Genomic DNA, 20,585 nt, shown 5'->3' with positions numbered 1-20,585 from the left:
ATATTTGAGTGATGTGAGCCGGAAAGATTTGTACAAGGATTTGTGTGACATCCTCTTTCCGGTGCCCTTGTACAGGGCCATGTACTGTGGAGGGCCGGGCTACAACGTATTGAAAAGGGTAAAGAAAATGAAGGTGCCACCGGGAGTCAAGAGTTTCTTCTTTAAGTTACACTCTGGAACTTTACCTGTGAAAACTTGTCTTGAGGCAAAACAGTTATTTCTTCCTCGGGGGTCGCATTGTCTCATATGCAAACAGCCGGAGACAATTGATCACGTCTTTTTGCACTGTTGGGAAGGGGTCTATTTTTGGGACGTGCTGCAGAGGACTTTAAAGAAACAGCTTCCAATCCACTCATACGGAATAAGGTTTTTGCGAACCAAAAACGAGGATGGGGTTCCCTTAGACTTAGTCATGCTGGTGGACCTCCACAGTATATGGCGCTCCCGCATGGCAGAGTATCATTGTGACCCTGACGCACGGCCAGCCCGTATGTATTTTAGAGAAAGTATGCACAATGTTCTGGAAGAACAAAAGCTAATAGTAGAGGTTCCTGGGTAGTTACCAAGGCTGGAACCCCTCGTAACTTTAAGAGAATTTTAAACTAAGTCAGGCCCACTCTTTGGGATCCTGGCTAACTCTGTATAGTGTATGTACATTTTATTATGTTCTGTTTTGTAATGTCGAAGCCAAGCAATAAAGAAAAAAAAGTCGTGGCCGAGTGGCTAAGGCGATGGACTTGAAATCCATTGGGGTGTCCCCGCACAGGTTCGAATCCTGTCGACTGCGCGAAAGAGTGCTGTGTTTTATTTTGCGTCCTCTCGCTTCATTGAACTGGAGATGACGAGCGAGAGCGCCCTCGTGTCGCAGTCGTGGCCGAGTGGTTAAGGCGATGGACTTGAAATCCATTGGGGTGTCCCCGCACAGGTTCGAATCCTGTCGACTGCGCGAAAGAGTGCTGTATTTTATTTTGCGTCCTCTCGCTTCATTGAATTGGAGATGACAAGCGAGAGCGCCCTCGTGTTGCAGTCGTGGCCGAGTGGTTAAGGCGATGGACTTGAAATCCATTGGGGTGTCCCCGCACAGGTTCGAATCCTGTCGACTGCGCGAAAGAGTGCTGTATTTTATTTTGCGTCCTCTCGCTTCATTGAATTGGAGATGACAAGCGAGAGCGCCCTCGTGTTGCAGTCGTGGCCGGATTCTGCTTCCGGCTGCGCTAGTGAACGGACGCGTTATCATGAGCTCCGTCGGAGCGGTGTCAGCGGCCCAGCAGGGCCGCGGTAACAGGTTTTTTGCTGAAGAAAGCCAGGATTATCAAGTTGTTCTACCGCCACTGCCAACAGGTGCGTCTGTTATGAATACTGTTTTTCTTCACGGGGATTTGAAAGCCAGGCCTTACCGGGTGGAAGACTTTCGGGACATGTTAGTTCATCTCGGAGTGCTCCCTGAAGTGATAGATCTGGGGGCGTTCCAGATGAACCACGTTTGGGCCGTCACTTTTAAAAGTGCCGAAGCTGCTAAGCAGATGGTGCAAACCGGCGAAGTAAAGGTGAAAGAGAAACGGTGCCTTGTTGTCGACCCTGAAAACCAAGAAGTACGTGTCAAGCTTTACTGGGTGCTACATAACGTAGCGGAAGAAGTGCGCTCTGCGCTGGCACCGTACGGAGAAGTGACTGATGTCTACAAGGAACGCTGGCGAGTACAAGGAATTGCAGACAAAGGCTCGTCTACGCGCACGGTTGGCCTGAAGCTCAAGCCTGGTGTGACGATAGAAGATCTGCCCCATCAGCTGCGAGTCGCAGGAATCATGGCTCTTCTCGTCGTTCCTGGACGGCCCCCGCTGTGCTTGAGGTGCCATGCTACGGGTCATATTAGGCGTGACTGCCGAGTGCCACGTTGTACCAAGTGTCGGCGATATGGCCATGATGAAAGCACATGCGTGCGTACCTACGCAAACGTGGCAGGCCGGAAAGCAAACGAGGAACTGTCGACAGAGCATCTAATGGATGAGGCAGACGCGGCAGAAACTACGCCTGAGGCAGATACCTCGCTAACTCTTGGCGAAGGCAGGGCTGCACAGGCGCACGAAGTGGAAGAAGCTTCAAATGAGAAAGTGAATACCAACGCTTCGACCGATACCAAAGAGGCTCTACTGACGAGTAACCCAATGAACAGAGGCAATGCACCGTGTGAAGATGTCGAGGTAGTGCCTGAACTAACAGACGTGACCATGACTAATGCCAGCAATCTTGCGTCAAAACGACTGCATGAAGACGACAAAGACGGGCACAAGACCGGCCAGACTGCAACGGATGAGCCGCCGGTGAAGACCACGCCCACTCGAAGGCCAACCCTGAAGCCAGCGCCGAAAATACCGCTCGAGCTACGGCCCGAGCGGAAACCGCCGGCACCACCGGCGACGTGACGTGGCGTCTTTTTTCCAGCCGGACAGTGGCAACTCCGGAACCGACCAGAAAGACAGTGCGTCGAAGCCACAACGGCGAACTCGAAGTGTCAACCAAAATGGCTCGAGCGGGTGGAATATGCTCTAAAAATGTGAGTGTTTGGCTGTCTCGTGATAATCAAAGTGCTACCATGCGATTCGTATGTGGAAATTAAAACGGCAAAGAAATGGCAGTAACTCTCCAAACACCTCTGTATGTAGGCACGCTTAACGTGCGAGGCTTGTCGGCGCGCAGAAAACAGTATCAGCTGAGTCGGCTTTTTATGGAAAATGATTTGGATGTAATTGCCATACAGGAAACAAAGGTTGAAAGCGAGGAAGGAACGAACCGCATGGTTGAATCGTTCAGGACGTATTATAATGTGTGTGTTTCCCATGCAATTGGCACAGCTGGTGGTTGTGCTCTGTTTCTGAAGCATACCAGAGAAATAACTGTTGATAGTGTGTACGCGTGCCCTTCTGGAAGGCTCATTGTATGTGACATAACGCTGCATGCCCAGAAGTTTCGTATAGTTGACATATACGCTCCAAATGCAGCAAACGAGCGCAGAGTGTTTTTTGAAAGTGTTGAATGCTATCTGAACTGTGACAGGGTCATTATAATGATGGGAGTCTTCAACTGCGTATGCAGAGTTGAAGATAGAATGACAGGTTTACCGATACGAGACGCGAGCGTATCCGTGCTGAATTCGCTAACGGAAGACTACCTATTACAAGATGTAGGGTGTTTTCTGTCAAACGGTACAGTGCCTCGCTTTACGCACTACCAGCGAAACTGTCATGCTAGACTAGATCGAATATATGTTTCGGCCGGTCTGGCATCTCACTGCAGAAAATATGACGTCAAAAGCGTTTCTTTTAGTGACCATAGCTTGGTTACGTGTGCGCTAGGACCAAGGAAACCAGCCAAGTTCAGCTGGGAGCTGTAGAAATGCAACGCTAAGATCCTCGATGATGAACAGTATGTGAAGGAAATAAAAGAAAGAATTGGAGATCTACTAGCGAGTGAACCGCAGTGTTATGTTCAAGCATGGGAAGATTTTAAGCAAAATGCAAAAATAGCAGCCATTGAAAGAGCCAGTGAGCTGCGGAGAGTACGGAAAAAAGAAGAAACTGCACTGCAAAGTCAGCTTGACTTTTATTTAAGTGTAGAAACCATTGATCCGGGAAGGTTTGCGAAAGAAATAAAAGAAGTTAAAAGCAAACTAGAAATAATTGATACAGACAGATACAAAGGAGCTGTAGTACGCGCACGGGCGACTAAACACTAACACCGACTAAACGTGCCCTTTCAGACGAAAAAAGCTACGCGTCGGGCAATGAAATAAAAGCGATAAGATACAGAGATGAAGTTGTGCAAGACCAAGAACTGATTCGCCGCGCTTTTGTCGACTATTATCAAGAACTGCTTGGCCACGAACCACAGATACTAGAAGGGTTTGAAAGAGATTTCCTTAGGCTCATGCCAAAGCTTGAAGAAAAGGAAAAAGCAAATCTTGAAGTGCCCATTAGCGTTTCAGAAATAGAGTGGGCGATTGATGAATTAAGTGCAGGGAAGTCGCCAGGGCCTGATGGCTTTGGCTCAGAATTTTACAAAGCTTTTAAAACGGAGATAGCAGTAGTTCTTTATAACGTTTTCAAAGAAGCATACAGAGTTAAGAAATTACCGCCTTCTTTTAGGCAAAGCCACATTGTGTTGATCCCCAAAACAGATGACCAGGCTACGTTGTTGTCAGTGCGATCATATCGACCAATAAGCCTGACGAACACGGACTATAAGGTCTTTGCAAAAATTTTAGGCAGACGGCTTCAAAGTGTTATAGCTGAGCTTGTGGGACCGCACCAGACTTGTGGTATTAAAGGAAGATCCATCCTAACGAACATACACGTAGCTAGAACCGTCCTAGAGTGCTGCGATGCCTTATGCGGGAAGGTAGCGATGTTGCAACTAGATCTGGAGAAGGCCTTCGATAGAGTTGCGCATAATGTCCTTTTCAGCATTTTAGAACACATTAACGTCGGTACAGTCCTGCTGGAAGGTGTAGAAATGTGTTACGCAGATATTTTTAGCAGGATTATAATTAATAAAACATTAACAGTCATAGAGGATTCTGGTGTGGGCTAGTTGGTTCATGCTTAATAAACAGATTCCCAACAGCGCTACGGAACAAGGACAGAAGGAACACGAAAAACACAGGACGGGCGCTGACTACCAACTCTTTATTGCGTGAAAAACCAGCACAGATTTATACTATTTCCTGGACCACGTGATGCACTGTCAGCCACGGGACACAGCGAAGGAACGCTTCACACGTTTGGGGAGTCATCACACAGCTCGACAGAACTCATAAAACGTGCATGCACTATCAAAAAATATAGCATTACCAAGCTAATGATAAAGGGACTAACAGATACAAAGATGTGCATGGACCAGCTACAGCCAATGACAACTGCAGCTCAGATAGGCAAGAAAATGAGTACTTCAAAGCAAAGCGGAATCTTTGGGCTACGTAAAAAACATTCAAGAGAGCGAGAAGGCGTAAAAGCATGAGAAAAGCATGAGCAAAATGGCGTTGAAAAAAGTAAAAGTTGCTAGGCAATAGGCACAGTCAGCAGGCTAAAAGCGAAAACAAGAAACCGACACCAACAAATAACACGGTAAAAGTAACAATCGTTAAAAAGGGAAAACTAAAAGAAAGAACAAAAACATGAACCACCACCGGCCAAGCAATGAAGACGGTAAAACAACTAAAAGTCTTTAAAAGACAGAGGAGCAAAGTTCCGCATAAGGTCAACAAACAAAACAACGCAAAATAAAACACTATAAGGTGAGATGCAGGAAAAACCGTTTGTCAGGATGTCTAGCAGTTAAAACGCAAGAATCGCGTCCGTTCAAGAAAGGACCTTTCTTTCTCCTGTAAACAGACAGATGAGCTGCTGATGCACTCGTCCCCAGCCTTTTCAATCAAAAAACCTTCAATAATCTCCCTTTCTATTCTACTCCTTGCGGTCCCTTTATCATTAGCTTGGTAATGCTATATTTTTTGATAGTGCATGCACGTTTTATGAGTTCTGTCGAGCTGTGTGATGACTCCCCAAACGTGTGAAGCGTTCCTTCGCTGTGTCCCGTGGCTGACAGTGTATCACGTGGTCCAGGAAATAGTATAAATCTGTGCTGGTTTTTCACGCAATAAAGAGTTGGTAGTGAGCGCCCGTCCTGTGTTTTTCGTGTTCCTTCTGTCCTTGTTCTGTAGCGCTGTTGTGAATCTGTTTATTAACAGTCAGTTTTCAGATCAAGACCTCTGTCAGGCAAGGATGTCCTTTATCTCCATTGCTGTTCGCGCTCTACCTGGAGCCTTTCTGTTTGAAAATCATATCGTCCAGTGCAATAAAAGGTTTTCAGTTGAGCACAAGTGAAGTTAAACTGCTCTCGTACGCTGACGACATTGCGGTTTTCTGTTCTGACCAAGCAAGTATCAGTAAAGCTGTCAGCGTTGCGACTAATTTTTGCAAAGTGACAGGCAGCGTTATCAATTGGGACAAATCCTTAGGCTTTTGGCATGGAGAGTGGGACACTCCTCCTGCAGTCTTCGAAAGCATGCAGTGGAAATTGGTTCCAACGAAATATCTAGGAATACCTTTAAACCACTACAGAGACACAAATGACTATTGGAGAAATGAAGCAGAACTAATAAAGGAAAAATCTACGAAGTTTGGAGGGCGAAACCTTTCTATATTCGCAAGGTCTACTGTGTGCAATATCTTTCTGGTAGCGAAGATCTGGTACGTCCTCCAGGCATTGTGTGCGACGAGAGCAAGCATTCAAAGGCTGCATAGAGTGCTTGCAGTGTATATATGGGGATCAACATGGGAGCGTACGAGCCGTACAAATTTATTTCGCTCAGTGAAGAGTGGCGGACTGGGCTTGGCACACATGTTTTTAAAACAGGTAGTTTCTACATTTCTCTTTGTGCGAGACCAAATGAACGGTTTCCTTCGTACTGTGATCCAAACGCGACTTTGTAACATGATGCCAGGGTTCATAGTGTCTTCTGCCCAAGTCAGTGGACCGAGTGTGCGAGGCTTCCTACGAGAAGTGGTCTGGTCTTTCCAGTTCCTCGCCGCGCGTTTTTCATTAGAGTATCTGAGCACCGTGGCTCGAAAGCAATTGTATAAAGCTGTTGTTGATGTATCTATGCCAGAACCACTGTATCGCACCTTTTGCTCAGCAGGGCCTGGCAAAGACGTACTGAAAAGAGTGAAGCGGATGCCAGTGCGGCCTACTGCGAAAACTTTTTTCTTTCATTTGCACACCGGAACTCTCCCCGTTAAACCGTGGCTGGAGCAGAAGGGTATCTTTGTGCCATGGACGATAGACTGCTTACCGTGCAGGCAACCAGAAACTATTGACCATATTTTTCTTGATTGTGAAGATGCAACATTCTTATGGGACATATTGCAGCGCACTTTGAGAAAAGATTTGCCGGTAACGCCATATGGCATCCGCTTCCTTCCGACCTCAAACCACGAAGGGGTGCCGTACGATATGATTATGGTACTATGTCTTCATAGCATATGGAAAACAAGAATGGCAGTGCACCACGCAGACGTAAATCCCCAACCTGCCAGAGAATACTTCAAGGAAAGTGTTGTATTTCTTCGTGAGGCTTTCAAAGTGCGGGCTGAACCACCAGAGTGGTTGCCTGTGTTAGATGACCTTGTCAATATGAAACGGTTTTAAATGCTCACGCTCGCCGAAAGCTGGCAAGCGTTTTAAACTTGTGAATATTGTGTGTACTTGTGAAAAAGGAAATAAAGAAAAAAAAAGCAGTCGTGGCCGAGTGGTTAAGGCGATGCACTTGAAATCCATTGGGGTGTCCCCGCACAGGTTCGAATCCTGTCGACTGCGCGAAAGAGTGCTGTATTTTATTTTGCGTCCTCTCGCTTCATTGAATTGGAGATGACAAGCGAGAGCGTCCTCGTGTCGCAGTCGTGGCCGAGTGGTTAAGGCGATGGACTTGAAATCCATTGGGGTGTCCCCGCACAGGTTCGAATCCTGTCGACTGCGCGAAAGAGTGCTGTATTTTATTTTGCGTCCTCTCGCTTCATTGAATTGGAGATGACAAGCGAGAGCGTCCTCGTGTCGCAGTCGTGGACGAGTGGTTAAGGCGATGGCATTCCACTTCCGGCTTTCGAGCGAAGCGGTCGCGGGATGGATGGCTCCCACGGAGCGGTTTTTGCGGCGCAAGCCAGCCGCGGTAACAGGTTTTTTGCTTCTGGTGCTGATGATTATCAAGTTATTCTGCCGAATCTGCCTACCGGTCGCATCGTCGCCAACACCGTTTTTATGCACGGTGACCCAAGGGCCCGTCCGTACCGTGTCGAAGATTACCGGGACACTTTGGCCGAGCTCGGTGCGCTCCCCGACGTTTTAGCGTTGGGGGCGTACCAGATAAACCATGTGTGGGCGGTGACGCTGACAAGCGCCGATGCTGCCCAGAAGCTACTTTCTGCCTCCGATGTCAAGGTAAAAAATTGTCGTTGTTTGCTTATCGACCCAAATAACCGGGAGGTTCGCTTGAAGCTGCATTGGCTGTTGCACGGAGTTACAGATGAAGATGTCCGTGTGGCATTGGCGCCTTATGGGAAGGTGACGGAGGTGACGCGAGAAAAGTGGCGTGCCCTAGGCGTTACGGAGAAAGGTTCGACGACACGCACAGTGGCACTAAAATTGCACGCGGGAGTCAAGATAGACGACATCCCCCACCAGCTGAAGATAGCCGGAGAGTTGACCCTTGCCGTTGTGCCGGGCCGCGCTCCGCTTTGTTTGCGCTGTAAGAGCACTGGACACATACGTCGAGATTGCCAGGTGCCGCGATGCAGGCGTTGTCGCCGCTTCGGCCACGAGGACGACCAGTGCCCCAAGACGTACGCCAGCGTCGCGGGACCAGTGGATGCAATTGATTCCTCAGATCACCTCATGGACGAGGCAGACTCGGAAGAAGCAGCAAGGGCGAGCCTCAGTTCGGCGGCCGAGAAAGGCTCATCGGACACCGGAAAAGATAAGCACGCTGTCGTCGCAGACGAACCCGTCGCCGAGCTTCGACAAGATTGCCCAGATGATGGGGGTGAGAGAGCGCAGACCAGCAGTGCTGACAGCAGCCTTCTCAACGTACCCGCTGTGACTCACAGCGAACCGGAGCCAATGCAGGGGACCGATACGGACAGTGCCAACTCAAGTGGAAAACGAGCTCACGATGCAGTTGAAAAAGTGTCGGGCCCTGGTGCGGTCGGGACGGATGAACCACCAGCCAAGACGACTCCTGTGCGGCGCCCTCCCTATCGTCCTCGCCCGAATACTTCGGTGGAGCGGAAGAAGGCGGAGACACCGCCTTTGCCGCCTTGAGGGATTCTTTGTGCCAAGGCACTCAGCAACACAGCCCAGTTGTGAGGTAAGCGCCATGCCTCCGGTATTTACTCCGCCTTGGAAAAAAAAAAATTGTAAGGGATAAGTCAATTCGTGTCGCGACTCTAAACGTTCGCGGGCTTGCCTCTAGGAGGAAGCAGAGTCAATTGTACCGATTGGTAAGCGACTTTGACTTGGACTTTGTAGCAGTGCAGGAGACAAAGGTTGAGGGCGATGTGGAAACCGAAGGCATGGTGCACCGATTCCTAGCGCGATACTGCGCTGTTGTGAGCCATGCCGTGGGTACTTCTTCTGGGTGTGTGCTATTTGTGCGAGAGAGCCTTGGTCCAAAAATTGAATCTGTAATAACTTTCCCGTCAGGTCGCCTTATTATATGCGATGTTTCATTGTTTTCTTCAAAGTGGCGAGTCATTTGTTTGTACGCGCCAACTGTGGCCGAGGAAAGACGTCAATTTTTTGAGCAGCTGAAGCAATATATTCGCTGTGACAGGCTCCTCATTGTTATTGGTGATTTTAACTGCGTCCTTTCAGCCCATGATAAAACTAGCACCCGCCCATACAAAGACGCTAGCACCACTCTGCTAAGCGAGATAATAAGAGACTGCAATTTGGAAGATGTGGCCGATTGTCTTGGCGGTGGGAGAGCGGCACAGTATACCCATTTTCAGGCATCCAGTCACGCTCGGCTAGATAGAGCTTACATGAGCCTTGATGTAATACCACTTTGCAGGCAATATCAAGTGAGTGCTGTTTCATTTAGTGATCATTGCTTAGTCAGTTTTGTAATAGGTAGTGCAAAAGAAAGAAAAAACAGTTTCAAGTGGCAGTTGTGGAAATTAAATTCAAAGATACTCAACGACGAACAGTTCATGGCGGCTATAACTAATCAAATTCAAGAAATGAATGTGATGAATAACAAGACAATGAGCGAAAAATGGGAGAACTTCAAGCAGGCAGTCAAGATGAAAGCACTAGAGCGATCGAGCGCTATATTCAGAGAAAAGCGAGAGGAAGAAAAAGTGATGCGCAGGAACCTGGAAAAATTGATAAGTGAAGAGTGTCGAATGCCCGGCATTTTCATGGACGATATTCGGTCGCCAAAGCACAAACTAGAGCAGTTTGACGTCGAAAGATACCGTGGTGCTCTGGTCAGAGCAAGGGCTGATAGGCTGATAGCGGGAGAAGCACCTTCAAAGAGAGCGCTGAGCTCAGAGAAGTGGCATGCACGGCGCAACCAGATAACGGAAATTGAACATAATGGAAAAGTTAGCGATACGGCGGAAGACATCGAACGCGCCTTCTACGAGCACTACCGCGCTTTTTTTGCCAATTTTTCAGTCGACATAGATCGTTTCAACAACGATTTCCTGTCATTGATGCCAAGGTTAGACGACACAACGAGAGACATAATAGAGGCACCTATTTCAGCCGAAGAAGTGCGAAGCGCTATCGAAAGCATGCATCCGGGGAAATCTCCAGGACCAGATGGTCTGACTTCAGCCTTTTACAAATGTTTAAAAGGTGCTCTTTCTCCAGTGTTGGCGGACGTGTACAACGAGGCATTCGATAGAAATGTACTACCCCCTTCTTTCTCGTCTTCCCACACGGTCCTCATACCGAAGTCAGAAGACCCAGTTGTACTGCGCAGAGTGACGTCTTACCGACCCATTTGCCTCACGAATTGTGACTACAAGATAATGATGAAGGTATTGGCTAAGAGGCTGCAGGCAGTTATTCACGAATTAGTGGGGCCGCATCAAACATGCGGAATTAAAGGCCGGACGATTTCAACAAATATACACATAGCGCGAAGTATACTAGAGTGTTGCGACGCAATGGGTACGCGTGTAGCAATGCTCCAAATAGACTTGGAGAAAGCGTTTGATAGGGTGCCTCATGATGTTCTGTTGAGTGTTTTAGATTATGTAAATGTCGGTAGAATTATAAGAGACGGGGTTTCCATGGCGTACCGGAATTGCTCAACGCGGCTAATTATCAACAAGGTGGTGGGAGAGCGCATCCAAGTCCAGCGCTCGGTGCGCCAGGGTTGCCCCCTTTCGCCGCTGTTGTTTTGTTTGTACATTGAGCCCCTTTGTTTAAGTGCCATAAAGAGTGATTGTGTACGTGGTTTCAAACTGCAGGAAGCGGAAGTCCGTCTCTTGGCTTACGCAGATGATGTAGCGATGTTCTGCGCAGACACTGAGAGTGTCGCGCATGCTGTCCAATGTGTAAAAGGGTTTTGTACTGTTAGTGGTAGCGCTGTAAACTGGTCTAAGTGCCTGGGATTAGAACTCCAGTCAAATACTTGGGTGTGCCCCTTGACTGTTACAAGGATAATGAATCGTACTGGAGGAGAGAAGTGGACCAGCTTCGAGATAGAGCAAATAAGTGGAATGGGTGGAATTGGTCGATGTTTGCGAAAGCCACAATTTGCAACATTTTTTTAGTTAGCAAAATTTGGTACACCCTCCAAGTCTTGCATTGCTCAAGGGTAAACATACAAAAATTTCATCGCGTGTTCGCCGTTTTCATTTGGGCATCATCTTGGGAAAGAACAAGCCGCACTAATTTGTTTTTGCGAGTTCGGAATGGAGGACTTGGTTTGGCGCATTTGTTTTTGAGACAAGTGGTCAATCGCTTCTTTTTCTTCAGGGATGTGAACCATCCTTTCTTACGTACTATCTGTCAACTTCGCTTGGGGATGCAACTGCCTAATATGGTTGTGCCCGTCGGGAGTTTGCCTGGCGGCGTCCATGGCTTTCTGCGTGAAGTCGTGATTTCGTGCAGGTTTCTGTCAACACGGTTTTCACTTGAATATCTGAGCGAAGTCAATGGGAAAAAGCTCTATAAAGATCTCTGCGATGTGGTTCTGCCCGTACCGTTATATCGGTCTCTTTACAGAGCAGGCCTTGGGAAGAACGTTTTAAAGCGCGTGAAAGCAATGTAAACACCAGCTGGTGTAAAGTCCTTCTTTTTTAAACTCCATACGGGAACTCTCACTGTAAAACCGTGGATGGTCCAAAGGGGTTTTTTTGTTCCATGGGGTACACATTGTATAATATGCAGAAAAGAAGAAACAATTGAGCATGTGTTCCTGCAGTGTTGGGATGCTGTGTTCCTCTGGGATGTGCTCCAGCGTACCATCAAAAAAGAGTTTCCACTCGACGCCTATGGAATTCGTTACTTACCAATAGAAAGTGATGACGGAACCCCTTTTGACTTGATTATGTTAATGTGCTTGCATAGTATTTGGAAATGCAGAATGGCGGTTCGGCACGCTGATCCTGATGTAAGACCTGCACGACTGTATTTTAGAGAAAGCATCAGAAACTTTTTTGAGGAGCAAAAGTTGCAGGAATGTGTCCCAGAATGGCTGTCACGTTTGGAACCGTTATTGTCGATGAAGGACTTTTAAGTACGTCCGCCCAAGGTGTGCGGTCGTTTTTAACTTAGTTGGTGATTGCGGTTTGTTTTGTATGTACATGTGAATACCGGAAATAAAGAAAAAAAAATTAAGGTGATGGACTTGAAATCCATTGGGGTGTCCCCGCACAGGTTCGAATCCTGTCGACTGCGCGAAAGAGTGCTGTATTTTATTTTGCGTCCTCTCGCTTCATTGAATTGGAGATGACAAGCGAGAGCGTCCTCATGTCGCAGTCGTGGCCGAGTGGTTAAGGCGATGGACTTGAAATCCATTGGGGTGTCCCCGCACAGGTTCGAATCCTGTCGACTGCGCGAAAGAGTGCTGTGTTTTATTTTGCGTCCTCTCGCTTCATTGAACTGGAGATGACGAGCGAGAGCGCCCTCGTGTTGCAGTCGTGGCCGAGTCATTCTACTTCCGGCCACTGGCGTGTACGGACGCAGGATCATGAGCTCCCACGGAGCGGCGATAGCGGCCGTCGATGGCCGCGGAAACAGGATTGAAGATAAGGAAGGACAGGAGTACGAAATCGTTTTTGCCTATGTTGCCTACCGGTCGTGTTGTTCTAAACACCGTGTTTTTGCACGGCGACGTGCGAGTTAGGCCCTACAGGGTCGAGGATTTCCGCGACGCCCTCGCCAACGCTGGTGCGCTCCCCGACGTTGTGGCGTTGGGGGCGTATCAGGTAAACCACGTTTGGGCGGTTACGCTCAACAGTACCGAGGCAACGAAGAAGTTGGCAGCGATAAAGGAACTGGATGTCAAAGGACGGCGCTGCATTATCATCGATCCTGCCGACCAACAGGTGAAACTACGGCTGCACTGGATGCTGCACGGTGTAGCCGACGACGACATTCGGACGGCTCTTGCGGCTTTTGGGAATGTAACGGAGGTGACCCGGGAGCGTTGGCGTGTTTCAGGCGTCAAGGAGAAGGCGTCTACAACCAGGACTGTTCTCCTGAAGCTGAAACCTGGTATGAAGGTTAACGACCTGCCACACCAGTTACGCGTCGCCGGCGAGCTGGCCCTTGTTGTGGTGCCTGGGCGGCCTATGCAGTGCTTACGGTGCCGCGGCACGGGTCACGTTCGACGTGAATGCAAGGTACCCCGGTGCTCCAAATGCAGGCGTTATGGCCACGGTCACAGCGAGTGTGTTCGCACATACGCGGTGGCTACCGGTGCGGTATCGAGAGACGACACGGCAGAGCTTCTGATGGACGTCGTCGAGGCGGAGGAGGCGGCGAAAGGAGCCGTGGAAGTTGGCAAGGCTGCCGGGACGACCGACGCATCAGGGCCTCCCAGCGGAGACATTAGTGAACCCGGCAACCAAAGGAAGCCACTCGAAGAGGAAGAATTACCTTCGAGTCAGGCGAGCACGTCGGCAGACGGGGAGAACGTCTTGGCAACTAAGGACGCCGAGTCAATGATCAGCGAGGAACAGCAGGACCAGAGCTGCGCCCGTTCAGCGTGCGGCACCGCCCCAGCCAAGCGCCCTCATGGCCTGACCGACAACGAAGGGGACAAGGCGGCAGCTCTCAGTGGTGAGGAGCCGCCAGCAAAAACTGCTCAATCTCGACGGTCATATTTCAGACCGAAACCTAACGTTTTGGCGGACAAGCGTGCCGGCGATAAGGCAGCCCCGCGGCAAGGTCAGGGGCTTGCACCGGATGGCTCCGGTGGCAACGACGGCGTCTAGCCATGTGCTAGACGTGTTGGGTAAGCACCATGCTCTTGGCCTCATCACTATTTGCGACAATGCCTTCTGTAACCCCGTTGAAAGTAGCCACACTCAATGTTAGGGGCTTGGCAGGAAAGGAAAAGCAAAGCCAAGTTTACCGGCTTTTAACAGAGCACGATATTGACTTACTGGCCGTGCAGGAGACAAAAGTAGAAGGGGAAGAAGAGACCGGGAGCATGGTGCGACGTTTCACGTCTAGATTCTACGCTGTAGTGAGTCATGCGATAGGTACATCTGCTGGCAGCGTCCTTTTTGTAAAGAAGTTGACGGGTCTTGTCGTGCAAGCTCATTTCTCGTGTCCGTCAGGTCGCTGTGTCGCTATCGATTTTACATTGAAGAACATTGAGTGGCGAACTGTCTGTGTGTACGCACCAAATGTTACGGACGAAAGGGCTGCGTTTTTTCAAAGTGTTGAACAGCGTCTTTGTTCCGAGAAACAGCTTATCGTCATGGGCGACTTCAACTGCGTCCTAAGTGGCTGCGATAAGACCAGTGCAAGGGTGTTCAGGGACGCAAGCACGAAGATACTGTCGCAAATCATAGATAAATGGAACCTTGAGGATGTGGCAGAGTGTTTGCAAGGCGCGTGTGGCGTGAAGTACACACACTTTCAGAGGACAAGCCATGCTCGGCTGGACCGCATTTATGTATCGCTGGATGTGATTCCAAAATGTAACAGTTACCATGTAGTGCCGGTGGCTTTTTCGGACCACTGTTTAGTAGTATGTGGGATAGGATTGAAAAAACGGGGCAGTGCTTTTAGTTCGGATATGTGGAAAATAAATAACAAGCTAATTAAGGAGGATGAATTTAACTGTGCAGTAATTGAAGAAATAAGCAAAATAGAGCCTAGTAGTGAACTGAGAATATGGCAACAGTGGGAACTTTGCAAAGAACAGGTTAAAATTAAAGCAGTCGAACGATCTAGTGCCATTGCGTACGAAGAGAATCTAAACGAACGCAATCTAAGATGTATGCTTGCAAAACTGCTAGAAAAGGAAAGTGAAGCGCCTGGTAAATGGATCGATGACATTAGGAAAATAAAGCAGAAAATTCAACTAATAGAAGAGGACCGTTATCGTGGAGCGTTGGTGCGGGCCAGAGCGGAAGATATAGCAGCAGGGGAGACGCCGTCGAAACGAGCGTTGGGAATTGAAAAGGCTCATGCTCGGCGAAATCACATTGATAGCATAGAATGGGGTGGCATCTTATCAGACGAAAACGAACATATACAGCGTGCGTTTTCTGAGTACTATGAGGCGCTCTTCGCATTACAGGATGCAGACATAAATAAGTTTAAGAACAGGTTTCTTGGGGCACTGCCGCGACTCAGCGACGAGTGGAAAGACGTTTTAGAGCAGGCAATAACCGAATCAGAGGTAGAAATGGCAATAGACAATTTAAATTCTGGGAGATCACCAGGACCAGACGGGTTAAGCGCGGCGTTTTACAAATCATTTAAGAGCAGAATCGCGCCAGTGTTGAAGACGGTCTTTAATGAAGCTTACGACGTACGTGAATTGCCTCCGTCTTATGGTAAATCACATACTGTCCTAATTCCGAAAACGGATGAAGCTGACAAGTTACGACACGTAACAGGGTACTGGCCAATTGCTCTCACAAATGTCGATTATAAAATTTATATGAAGGTGTTGGCGCAAAGGTTACAGAGTGTAATCCAGGAAATTGTTGGCCCCCACCAAACGTGCGGGATAAAAGGCCGGTCTATTCTTTCTAACATACACAAGGCAAGATGTGTGCTCGAGTGCTGTGATTTTACAAATAGTCGCGTTGCCATCTTGCAGCTTGATCTCGAAAAGGCTTTCGACTGTGTCGCGCATAAAGTTTTGCTGTGCATACTTGATTATGTGAATGTTGGGTATGTTATCCGGGAGGGAGTTGCCTTGGCGTATCGGAACTGTACGACGAGATTGATTGTTAACCAGAGTCTGGGGGCCCCCATTCGTGTGCAGCGTTCGGTACGTCAAGGCTGCCCCCATCAGCCCTCTTCTGTTTGCTATCTACATCGAGACTTTGTGTTTGGACATCATCGAAAACGAGAGAATAACTGGTTTTCGGCTGCAAGCTGCGGAGGTGAAGCTGCTGGCATATGCGGATGATTTAGCGGTTTTTTCCGTTAATCGAGAAGGTGTAACAGAGGCCGTTGAATGTGTCGCTGAATTCTGCAAAACCTCAGGCAGCAGAGTGAACTGGTCTAAGTCAGTGGGGCTCTGGCACGGAGCATGGCAAACGACGATGGACCACTTTGCAAACGTACCCTGGGTGAAGACACCAACGAAGTACCTTGGAGTACCGCTGGAAAGCTATCGTGATAGCGAAACATATTGGAGAGTGCAGACCCAGGATGCGCGTGAGAAGGCGGAAAGATGGAAAGGAACAGGCTTATCAATTTTCGCTAGAGCCACCGTGTGCAACCTTTTCTTTATCAGTAAGGTGTGGTATGCGATGCAAGTGTTGCATTGTGGAAGAATGAGCATACAAAAGCTACATCGAATTTTTGCTGTTTTTGTGTGGGCTGCACAATGGGAAAGGTGCAGCCGGATGAATTTGTTTAGAAAAGTGAAGGATGGTGGAGTGGGTCTGGGACACCTTTTCTTGCGGCAGATTGTTAACAGATTTATGTTTCTGCGTGATGTCAGTGATCCGTTTTTGCGCACCGTGTGCCAAGTAAGGCTGGGGCGCTCGCTGCCTGACTTTGTTGTTGCAACCCAAACCCTATCGGGCGGAATTTTTGGGTACTTCAGAGAAGTTGTCGCAAGTGTCCGATTTCTCTCAACGAGGTTTTCCAACGAATATTTATCTACAGTGAACAAGCAAAAATTGTATAAGGATTTATGTGAAGTTGTCTTGCCGGAACCCATGTATAGGGCCTTGTACAGTGGAGGCCCTGGAAGGAATGGGTTAAAGAGGGTAAAGGGAATGCACGTCGATCCAGGGGTTAAAACTTTTTTTCAAGTTGCACACAGGAACGTTATCAGTCAAAATGTTTTTACAGGATAAGGGCTTATTTCTTCCGTGGGGTCATCACTGCCTTATCTGCAAGCAACCAGAAACGATAGATCACGTTTTTCTGCACTGTTGGGAAGGGGTTTACTTTTGGGACGTACTTCAAAGGACTATAAAGAAACAATTTCCACTTCACCCCCATGGAATACGGTATCTGCCCATTGAAAACGAGGACGGAGTACCTTTCGATCTGATAATGTTACTGGGCCTCCACAGTATTTGGCGCGCGAGAATGGCAGGATATTACTGTGATCCCGACGCGAGGCCAGCACGAATTTATTTTCGTGAAACTGTGCACCGGTTTGTTGAGAGTGTCAAATCTGTTGGCGAGGCTCCCGAGTGGCTGTCAAAGGTGGAGCCTTTGATGGCCCTAAAGGAATTTTTATGTGACGAAGCCAGCCCCTGGCAGGCTGACTATATCAACACCAAGTGTTCATTGTGTCCCGCCATTTTGTTGTGTAATGTCAAAGCCAGGCAATAAAAAAAAGCAGTCGTGGCCGAGTGGTTAAGGCGATGGACTTGAAATCCATTGGGGTGTCCCCGCACAGGTTCGAATCCTGTCGACTGCGCGAAAGAGTGCTGTATTTTATTTTGCGTCCTCTCGCTTCATTGAATTGGAGATGACAAGCGAGAGCGCCCTCGTGTTGCAGTCGTGGCCGAGTGGTTAAGGCGATGGACTTGAAATCCATTGGGGTGTCCCCGCACAGGTTCGAATCCTGTCGACTGCGCGAAAGAGTGCTGTATTTTATTTTGCGTCCTCTCGCTTCATTGAACTGGAGATGACGAGCGAGAGCGCCCTCGTGTCGCAGTCGTGGCCGAGGATTCTACTTCCGGCCACCGAGCGTGACGGACGTGTGTATCATGGGCTCCCAATTAGCGGATTTAGCGGCCCAGCCGGGCCGCGGTATCAGGAGTACGATCAAACCGAACGAGGACTACCAGCTGATTTTGCCGCATTTGCCAACAGGTTCGAGCGTTTTGCATACTGTTTTTTTGCATGGCGACGTCCAAGCCAGGCCATACCGTGTTGAAAACTTTCGTGACGCTCTTGATCGTCTGTCATTGCTGCCGGAAGTGGTTGCCCTCGGGGCATATCAGATGAATCATGTTTGGGCCGTGACATTCTGCAATGAAGAAGGAAAAAACAAAATGCTACAGCCGGAGGCGTTCAACGTCAAGGACCACCGCTGTGTGGTCATTGACCCATGCAACCAGGGCGTCAGGCTGAAGCTGTTCTGGCTGCTACACGGCGTGAAAGATGACGACGTGAAGGCAGCTCTGGCGGCTTTTGGAAAAGTGACCGACATAACTCGGGACAAGTGGAGAGTCAAAGGCTGCGTGGACAAGTCGTCTACTACGCGCTCAGTGACATTGAAGCTGAAGGTGGGCGTTACCATCGAGGACTTACCGCATCAGCTGCGTGTTGGAGAGGACGTCGCACTCGTCCACGTTCCTGGCAGAGCTCCGCTCTGCCTCCGGTGCCGCGGCACCGGACACATACGTCGGGAGTGCCGTGTGCCACGTTGCGGGCTCTGTCGTCGCTTCGGCCACGACGACGCCCAGTGCGTGCGAACATATGCTACCGTAGCTGGTCCTGGTCGTAGGGATACTACTGAGGAGCATATTATGGACGAAGTCGACGCAGTAGAGGCGACCCGTGAGAGTCGGGAAGACTCAGTACCGAAAAGCATAGCCTCAGAAAAAGCAACGCTTCCCACGGAACATGAGGCTGCCAACTCAGAAGAACCGCCTGTGCCTGACACCAGAACTGAGGCGGACGCGGGAAAAGCAGATGATGCTGCGGTAGGTGCAGCTGAGACGGTTTTGGAATCGACCGACGAGAAGGACGTTGACACGGAGATGCCCGCGGCGTCAACTTTGCCAGCGAAGAGGACGCACGACGAAGCTGATGACAAGGCGACGAGCTACGACGGGACGGACCATGAGGAACCTCTTCCCAAAGCGCCTCCTGTTCGACGTGCGGCCTACAAGCCCAAGCCGAACATCCCTCCTGATCGTAGGACTACGTCGGGTGTCCCTCCGCCTTAGCGGAGGTGCCTTGCAGGGTCTTCGTGTTGGTAACCCGGTCTTCGATCGGGTTCAGTGCTGACACCGCCGTACTTTGCAAGCTGGAAGGATTTTTGATGAGGTGAGCTGCAAACCGATGTCACTTTGAGAGCGGCGAATCCCAACCATTTAGATGGCGCCTCAACTAACATCTAGCTTGCGTATTGCCACACTGAACGTGAGAGGTCTTTCTGCGCGAAGAAGGCAAAATCAGCTTAAACGTCTCTTGTTCGAAAACGAAATCGATCTGTTGGCTGTTCAAGAGACAAAAATTGAAAGCGAAGAGTTGACAGATGCGATGGCAGAAATTTACCGTGCACAGTTCAGTGTTTGCATGTGCCATGCAAAAGGAAAGTCGGGAGGGTGTCTGATTTTAACTCGAAACGGCAAAGTCGCTGTGGAAACTGTATTTTCCTGTGAAAGTGGCCGGATTGTAGCATGCGATTTTTACTTTTCTGGTGTAGAGTGGAGAGCTGTGTGTGTATATGCACCTAATAGAATTCCCGAACGAGATGCCTTTTTTTCGCCGTGTTCAACCTTTCCTGCTGACAGAAAAGCGTGTACTATTGCTTGGAGATTTCAACTGCGTGTGTAGACCTGAAGATAGAACAAGCAACAAAACCCTGCAGGACACGAGTGCCGAGCTACTGTCTGAGATGATTAATGAAGCAGAATTGGAAGATATTGGCATTATAATGCAAGGTTCAGAACAAGCACAGTACACGCATTTCCAAGGCGTTAGTCACGCAAGGCTGGACAGAATTTATGTTCCTTCTGAAGTTGTGCCCTTGTGTTCCCAGTACCAGACTGTGCACGTCAGCTTCAGTGATCATTCTTTAGTCGTGATCACACTTGGGGAGAGGAAAAGGACTGTCAAGTTTAGTTGGGAATTATGGAAATTTAATGACTCATTGTTGGAGGATGACGAGTTTAGCAAGAAACTAAAAGACTCAGTCAAAAGCTTGTTAGAAAAAGAGACAGACTTTATACAAACATGGGAACAATTTAAATGCGACGTGAAAGTGGCCGCTATAGAAAGAGCATGTGTTTTAAAGCGTGAAGAAAAACAGCAAGAAAAGGAACTTCGTACCGAGCTTGATTTCATGCTCAGCATGGAAGGCGTCAAGCCGGGGTTGTACAGGCAAGAAATAAGAGACCAAAACTAAGCTTGAACTAATAGATGAAACGAAATATCGAGGTGCTGTGATAAGGGCACGCTGCGAAAGATTTTGGCTTGGGGAGACGCCCACAAAAAGGGCGCTCAGCGACGAAAAACAGTATGCAGTTTCGAAAGAGATAAAGGAAATTTGTTATCGCAATGACGTAACTTCCGAATCTGAGGTGATTGAAAGGGCGTTTCTGGAATATTACCAAAACTTGTTCAGCCTTAAAACGCCTGATGTTGAACATTACAAAACTGCATTCCTGTCGCTAATGCCAAGA

The 20,585-nt window shown here is 48.7% G+C and overlaps 4 protein-coding genes and 8 non-coding genes across 12 annotated transcripts; all 12 read left to right on the top strand.

Annotated features, from left to right (window-relative positions):
* The first annotated feature begins 705 nt into the window (after nt 1-705).
* TRNAS-UGA (transfer RNA serine (anticodon UGA)) lies at nt 706-787 on the top strand. The gene has a single exon. It is a non-coding gene; the product is annotated as a tRNA-Ser (tRNA).
* Nucleotides 788-864: 77 nt separating this feature from the next.
* Nucleotides 865-946, top strand: TRNAS-UGA (transfer RNA serine (anticodon UGA)). Its single transcript has one exon. It is a non-coding gene; the product is annotated as a tRNA-Ser (tRNA).
* Nucleotides 947-1,023: 77 nt separating this feature from the next.
* On the top strand, nt 1,024-1,105 carry TRNAS-UGA (transfer RNA serine (anticodon UGA)). Its single transcript has one exon. It is a non-coding gene; the product is annotated as a tRNA-Ser (tRNA).
* A 130-nt stretch (nt 1,106-1,235) lies between these two features.
* On the top strand, nt 1,236-2,423 carry LOC149344422 (uncharacterized). Its single transcript, XM_089547229.1, has one exon. It carries the CDS (start codon nt 1,236-1,238, stop codon nt 2,421-2,423), a length of 1,188 nt encoding a protein of 395 aa, XP_089403355.1.
* A 3,370-nt stretch (nt 2,424-5,793) lies between these two features.
* LOC149344421 (uncharacterized) lies at nt 5,794-7,203 on the top strand. The gene has a single exon (XM_089542622.1). It carries the CDS (start codon nt 6,061-6,063, stop codon nt 7,201-7,203), a length of 1,143 nt encoding a protein of 380 aa, XP_089398748.1. The 5' UTR covers nt 5,794-6,060.
* Nucleotides 7,204-7,289: 86 nt separating this feature from the next.
* Nucleotides 7,290-7,371, top strand: TRNAS-UGA (transfer RNA serine (anticodon UGA)). Its single transcript has one exon. It is a non-coding gene; the product is annotated as a tRNA-Ser (tRNA).
* Nucleotides 7,372-7,448: 77 nt separating this feature from the next.
* Nucleotides 7,449-7,530, top strand: TRNAS-UGA (transfer RNA serine (anticodon UGA)). Its single transcript has one exon. It is a non-coding gene; the product is annotated as a tRNA-Ser (tRNA).
* A 144-nt stretch (nt 7,531-7,674) lies between these two features.
* LOC149344418 (uncharacterized) lies at nt 7,675-8,893 on the top strand. The gene has a single exon (XM_089542621.1). The coding sequence runs from the start codon at nt 7,675-7,677 to the stop codon at nt 8,866-8,868; it is 1,194 nt and encodes a 397-aa protein (XP_089398747.1). The 3' UTR covers nt 8,869-8,893.
* A 3,649-nt stretch (nt 8,894-12,542) lies between these two features.
* Nucleotides 12,543-12,624, top strand: TRNAS-UGA (transfer RNA serine (anticodon UGA)). Its single transcript has one exon. It is a non-coding gene; the product is annotated as a tRNA-Ser (tRNA).
* Nucleotides 12,625-12,851: 227 nt separating this feature from the next.
* Nucleotides 12,852-14,006, top strand: LOC149344416 (uncharacterized). Its single transcript, XM_089547228.1, has one exon. It carries the CDS (start codon nt 12,852-12,854, stop codon nt 14,004-14,006), a length of 1,155 nt encoding a protein of 384 aa, XP_089403354.1.
* A 3,556-nt stretch (nt 14,007-17,562) lies between these two features.
* TRNAS-UGA (transfer RNA serine (anticodon UGA)) lies at nt 17,563-17,644 on the top strand. The gene has a single exon. It is a non-coding gene; the product is annotated as a tRNA-Ser (tRNA).
* Nucleotides 17,645-17,721: 77 nt separating this feature from the next.
* On the top strand, nt 17,722-17,803 carry TRNAS-UGA (transfer RNA serine (anticodon UGA)). Its single transcript has one exon. It is a non-coding gene; the product is annotated as a tRNA-Ser (tRNA).
* Nucleotides 17,804-20,585: the final 2,782 nt, after the last annotated feature.

Source organism: Amblyomma mixtum, chromosome 5 (genome assembly GCF_055824585.1).
Source record: "Amblyomma mixtum isolate Tamu chromosome 5, ASM5582458v1, whole genome shotgun sequence".
Taxonomy (NCBI): Eukaryota; Metazoa; Arthropoda; class Arachnida; order Ixodida; family Ixodidae; genus Amblyomma; species Amblyomma mixtum.
This window is presented reverse-complemented; position numbering and strand designations above follow the sequence as displayed.